Raw genomic sequence first — 6,661 nt, forward strand, 5'->3', positions numbered from 1 at the left:
AAAAACTGGATCGTCCAATGATACAGTTACAGTAATAGCTTATCTCACCTAAAGAAACAAGCTTCTCTCATATCTTTTATATATTTTAAACGTGCCCTCATGAATAATTTTTTTAAAGGAGCAATTAGCCCTGCCGCATTTTTATCCGTAGTTCTTGATCTCATTGTACATTGATTTCACCTTTGTAATTTCCTAGTTTATTTACTTAAAGATAGAGGGCCACAAGTTTATTAGTGTTTTTCCCTTTTTTGTGCTAGCCTCTAAATAAAGGATTTACTAAATAAAAAGGTCGGTCTTCAACAAACTAGTAAGACTTCATGTCGTCGTTCCCGGGGCAGATGCTATGAACCATGGACCGCTTAGTTTTGAGTTTTGCATAACTGCAAATTGTAACCTGGTGACTACCTGGTAGGACTGCAGATGGTAGCAGAATCAAAATAGGTTTTTACCTTTGCTGCACGTCGTTTTTCAGTATAAGAAAGAATACATGCATTATGCATAGGGCGTTAATAAACGTAAATTTACTCCTACGGAGACCTTATGCATTTCCTCGCGTAAAGTACTGAGCATAAAATAAGCACAAAAAAACTACAAAATGTTGCTAGAAGTTTTCATGTAATCACATTCTCTAAACTTTAAATAAAGCTATCTTTAAACGACAGAAACCATTGTAACAGGAGAACTACGGATTTTTTTAGGCGCCTGAATGAGTTATTAGGCGTACCGATCTTTTCGTTATTATATTATAAGATTCAGTAATGGATCAGTTTTGATCCATGTAAAGATGGTGTAACAAGTGTCTGAATGGGGGCACCTCGATAACACTAAACACTTATAATTAATTTAACACTTAATTTTTTGGCTCTGTAACCTGAAACAGTTAAATTTTAGGCATTTTAACACTAACAGAAAAAAATTCACCGTAACAGTAAATTTTAGCCAGAAAGAAACAAAAACGGCTCCATAAAGGCCAATATTATTTTGTTTGGTATACCAAGAAGTTTTCAGCCATTTGCTGACGATTCCCGATCATTTCGGAAATAGACGATGAGAAGTCCAAAGACTACTGCAAGGCAGACACAACGTAACTTGATGATATTTTAAAACAATATTTCGGCTGGCCAAGCCAACCTTCTTCAGGTTTAGATGTTACTAAATTATATAAATGAAATTACAATATTATATTATGGAGGATGTTGCAATACATAGGAGCGACGGAAATGACGTTTACAAGGTGGTACCAAAGGATAAGGAATTAAGTAAAATAAAATTAAAAAATTACAATTCATCACGTCTATTCAAACCGTGGGGTTCCAATGTCCCCGCTAAATCTATAAGAAAAGACTCTCTGGCTTTTCTGATTGAATCACATGAGGAGTGGATAACTTCAAGTGGTATTAGTTGCATGTCAGTGTGGGAGTGGTTAGGTTGAGAAAGAAAATGTTCAGAAACAGTAGTTGGTTTGGATGTAATGTTAGTTTTGTCAACTGGGCGTCTATGTTCGTTGAATCTGTCTTTGAGACGTCGCTTAGTTTCACCTATGTATTGTAAATGGCAGAGGTTACATTGTACCATGTAGATTAAATTTTTGGTGTTACAGGTTATGTGTGAAGTGATGTTACGGGTTTCGCCTGTGGAAGAAAATGTATAATGTTTAAGACCGTTAGTAATGCAAGGATAAGTGGCACAATTTTGTCCACAGCGGAAAGATCCTGGTGGTGAATTAGTGTTGTTAGGAGCGGTGACAGTCGGTAGCTGTGCTTTAACTGAAATGTCGCGAAGGTTGGAAGTGCGTCTGTAAGCGACGATAGGTGGGTGTTTAAAAACGTCCCTGCAACGGTCGGAGCAAAGTAATATGTTAAAATGTTTACGTAATATATTAGAGAGGTGAGGAAGTGCTGGGTTATATGTAACGACGAAATGTCCGAAGGCTACCGAAGATTCCCTAAGACTGCCGAAGATTTTCGAGGAGAAATCCAAAAATTTTCGACTATCTCTCGTCGTTATATTCACGTGTGAAAGATATTTTTTACAGTGTTATTACAGTATTCATTTTCTCTTGAATAGGATACAATGCTGAACAAAAATGACAGATCAATGTCATTCCTTCCTTCACGGTCAAAAGCTCATGCATATGTGCCATACCTAATCGTCCAGATGTTCCAGTTTCCCAGAATACTGTTACGTTGCGCATGAGTCGAAAAAAGAGACTACAGCCCCTTTGAGCACAGGCTCAAAGTTCATGAACTGATTTTCGAAGAGCAGATGAGAATTTACAATGCTAAAAGGCTATACGTTTTTCACGAAAAACCTTCCAACACTTAACAGTATTTTCTCCGGAAACAGTAAATATATAAAAAATTGGCCAATTTAACAGTAAACACTAAAAATTATAGGCAAATAACACTAAACACTAAACCCCATACAGAGCCCCTGTAAGTGTTATCTGTTTCCGTTATTATTAAAATTTTTTTTTCGTTTTCTTGAATTCACGCATGCAAGGAAATTGTCAAGATGTATACCAATATAAGAAAGTTGATTTTCATCCCTTGTTTTGGGATTTTGTTTTACTTTTGACCGTTATTCACCGTGTTCATCGAAATAAAGGTGAATAGCACATGCTATCCCAAGTTTGATTTAACAAATAGATTCCATTTAGCCGTGCGTGTGTACTCTGATAACGCACAGATGACGTCAAAACGTGGTGAGAACAAAGGAGTACGCTACGAGCCGCAGACGAGTAGCGTGACTGATGTTCTCACCACGTTTTGACGTCCTCTGTGCGTTATCAGAGTACACACGCACGGCTAAATTGAATCTATTTGTTTTATACATTGTTTGGATATGGTCCCGTACGAAATATTGGAAACGTTGTTGAAAATCTTCATGTTGACGATTTGCGCGGGGATTGAGGGGCAAAAATAGTTTTTTTATTACGTCATTGGTAATCTATACAAAGAAACTACGCCTATTGGCTACTTTAAAGCTAACGAGTGTTGTGATTGGTCAATAGTCTGTCAACTTAATTTATGCAAAATCGCACTCTTTCATTCGAATTGAGGGTGAAGCGAAAGTTTGGCGCCAAAAGTCAATGAAAATCGTCGATTTATTAATCGGTCTGGCTTCAATCAAGTTCAGTTTACTTTTCCCCTTGGTTGGGTTTAGATCCCAGGTAAACATGAACGTTTCCAATGTTGCAAGAGCTGAAAAATCCCGAAGGAAATGCATTCATGGAGAGGGAAGCGTCGACGGCAATCTGGTTTGTTGTGGTACTTGTGACTGGAACCAGGACACGCTTCAGGGCCGTGGTGCTGGACTGAGTCTGAACCGTCGAAGCAGTACGACCAGCAAGTGCATTTGAAATATTAATTGTGTCTGAGAACTTTCTCAGCTGCGGAGCAGACGGTACCGAACTGTAATAGGCAAGGCTTTACTCGTTCCTGTGCCCGGAGACGAAGGTGATATGACGGTCTGGAATATCTGCATCTGACCACAAACTGATAGCCGTGGCTCTTTCGGAGTGGTTGGTGTAAATCTTTGAAAGATTGCAGCCTGTGGAAATTGACTTCATCATGTTACCGAGGGAATTGACTCCCAGCGGCTTGTTTTCGTATCAAACGGGATCAAGAATCGCTAGAAAGCGCTGCATAGTGGGTTCAGCTTTGACACGTGCTGTTTGACGGAGGCGAAGGCATCATCGGGTTTTCCCGTGCTGTACAGCCTGGTTACTTGACTGCTTGTCGGTTTCGCCCCCGGGATGATTTTTGGTTGCTTCGTCGTGTGTCATCACTACGAATTCGCGTCCTTCTCCGTCTTTCAAAAACTCGAAACTGGAGCGAGTCAGTCTCTTTGACCTTCGCGCCCTCTTCTGCACCAGTAAAGGGAGATAAAAAAAACCACACTCTTCACTGAAGACCAGCTGGAGTATTCATGCAGGTGAACTCACTGGACTGAACTCGTACGAGGTCAGCTGCCTCAATTATTGGCCTGTGTTTCACGTTTTCCTTTCCTTCCCTGCGGTTAATTCGGAGCTTAGCATCAAGTTACTTTTTTGAAAAAAAGGATTTTTGGAAATTTTTACAACTCGACTGTTATTATTCAAGTGTCTCTCGAATAAATTTCTGAATCCCAGAAGTGCAGAGCGACTGTACAGTTCTCCTTTCGCAGTTCTTGCTTCAAGGTAAAACTCGTTTAGTTCAATGTCGCTCATTTGCAACAATGGTGTTGTCATTCCTCGTTCACGACGCTAGTCTATGGAAAGAATTAAGAGTTTTAGCAAAGAAAATTTTACTAAATCTTTGTCGTTGTAAATGGGTAGAAAAGAAATCATTTTTCTCACCTTCGAATAGTTTTATGACCCATTTTGTGTGTCTTTTCGTCGACTTCGAGTGGGAATCTTCGAGTACCTTTTCCATTTCTGTATCGCTTAAACAAGCGAAACGACTTTTCTTTTCAAATTCGTCGACTGCTTCAGCACATTTTATGTCTAAATCGTCATTACACCAGTCCGGAATTAGCTCGTCGTAACTTTCATCCTTTCAAACCTCAACGTTTTCTCGACAAAAAAAAATTGCTACGGAGGACTACAAGAATTTTGTAGTTCGTGACGTCATTCGTGCGTCTATACTCTAATCACACACTCCTCTAGACCAATCAAAACGCGAGTTTTACACTGTTCATTGTATAATATATAAATAGATTCCATTTTGCCGTGCGTTTGTTCTCTGATAACGCACAGATGACGTCAAAACGTGGTGAGAACAAAGAAGTACGCTACGAGCCGCAGGCGAGTAGCGTGACTGATGTTCTCACCACGTTTTGACGTCCTCTGTGCGTTATCAGAGTACAGACCCACGGCAAAATGGAATCTATTTGTTTTATACAATAACCAAGACATTTCAACACATTTCGTGAGTAAGCATCGCGTTGCCTGAGCTGAGTCAAAAACTTTCCAGCAAACTCAGTTTAAGACTACTACACACACGCAATTGTGATCGTCTAAATTAGAGTATAATCCGAAAGAATTTCACTAACAATATTTTCAAAACTAACCTTTATTCCAGAAGGAAATCCTGACCCCAAAATATTACAGCGCTAGCATGTTAGTCGCTTCACTGCAATTTGTAATCGATTACTCGCCATCACCGGATTTCTATCGGCGACATATTTTGACAAATATTTGCTTCCTTTTCACGTCACAACAAAGTTCTAGCTTTTTTATCCTGGTTGAGGTCACTCTCAACGGTCTTTGTCCAATTTTTTATTGGACAGTTTTCCTTTCCTACGCCGGAAAATTTGCCTGTGTTTGTCCGCTACTCGCAAAAACAGTTTGCAAAACTTTGTTGACCAGTCACTCTGGCTGGACTCTAGACTCTGATCACGTGCGCTGGTCACACTACTCGATGACGTCAATCGTGCGTCTATACTCTAATCACACACTCCTCTAGACCAATCAAAACGCGAGTTTTACACAGTTCATTGTATAATATTCATTAGTATAAATATACTAGTGTTCTATCACGAATGCTGTTCTCTGATTGGCTACGCTACTCGCTATCTATTCTGTGATAGATAGTGAGTAGCGGTTTTCAACAAAATGGCGGCCGCTTCGCCGCGTTTTCGAAGTGTCTGCGATGAGGATATAGATAATTTACTTGTTTAGTTTTGAACGACTAGTAGATTTATACTAAAACAATTAGATTATTCGCTCTCGATTTCTATCGCGTGATAGCTGATTCGGGCTGCGCCCTCATCAGCTATCACGCGATAGAAATCGAGAGCGAATAATCTAATTGTTAAATAGAAAATGCCTGAAGACTATATTACAACGAAACTCGTTATCAGAAAAAGTAAAAAACAAACACGTGCTATTGTTTTCGCGCCGAAAATAGCCAGTGTTTTGTCTCCTTTTTTTTTTTTTTTTTTCTTTTTTTCGTATTTTACCATATTTTGAGTCATTTCAGACATTTCGTTTCGTTTCGCCGGTTTAGTTTCCATTTCGGGTTTTAGTACATGCCATATAACACAACAACTTCTTGGCCATGTATCGGACTTTCAAATGCCATCGAAGGCGCAGAAAGTTCATCCGACTGATAGCATTAACTTTGGTAATCTGGTTGCTATATGTGGTTATATCAGCCCTCGCCAACGGCGCTAGACTTGACAACGGTTTAACGGCAAAGGATCCAGTGAAGCACTTCAACGGTAAGCGAACATCCATTTTCACATTGCATGCGCCAAATTTATGAAATCTTGAGCCGTGCTGGAGAAAATCGTTCGTTGTACCGAAGACTTCGTTATATCGAGGTTCCACTGTAAGTCAGAGCTCTTACGAACTTGTGTTAACTGGACAACAGAGACATGAGCGGATCGTAATAAGTTTGATGAAATCGGGAGTCGAAAGAATCAGATTGTTCCTATTTTCTTTATGATTCCATCCCTGACGATGTGTAAACCAGCTCCCCGGCTGGCCTCCCATGCAGGAGAAGAACAAAACGACTCCTGTAAAAACAGCTGCGTGGGAGGCTAGACATGTGTTAGCGGAAAAGACAAACTGCTGAACACAAGTTGTTCATTATTCGCTAAACTCAGGGCGTAACATGGCGATCGAAATCGATCATCGAAAACGTAGTCAATAAGCCGATAGTACCCGATATTTGTC

General features: G+C 39.8%; 1 protein-coding gene across 2 annotated transcripts in view; it reads left to right on the forward strand.

Annotated features, from left to right (window-relative positions):
* The window catches only part of LOC146481523 (alpha-1,3-mannosyl-glycoprotein 4-beta-N-acetylglucosaminyltransferase C-like), a 41,757-nt gene that overhangs the window by 18,802 nt on the left and 16,294 nt on the right, over window positions 1-6,661 (forward strand). For both annotated transcript variants that reach the window (XM_085108301.1, XM_085108302.1), the window contains exon 2: window positions 6,139-6,204. In XM_085108301.1, coding sequence (XP_084964427.1) covers window positions 6,139-6,204 — 66 coding nt within the window. The remainder of the gene's footprint in view (window positions 1-6,138; window positions 6,205-6,661) is intronic.

Source organism: Pavona decussata, unplaced genomic scaffold (genome assembly GCF_977016875.1).
Source record: "Pavona decussata unplaced genomic scaffold, jaPavDecu1.1 SCAFFOLD_49, whole genome shotgun sequence".
NCBI classification, from domain to species: domain Eukaryota; kingdom Metazoa; phylum Cnidaria; class Anthozoa; order Scleractinia; family Agariciidae; genus Pavona; species Pavona decussata.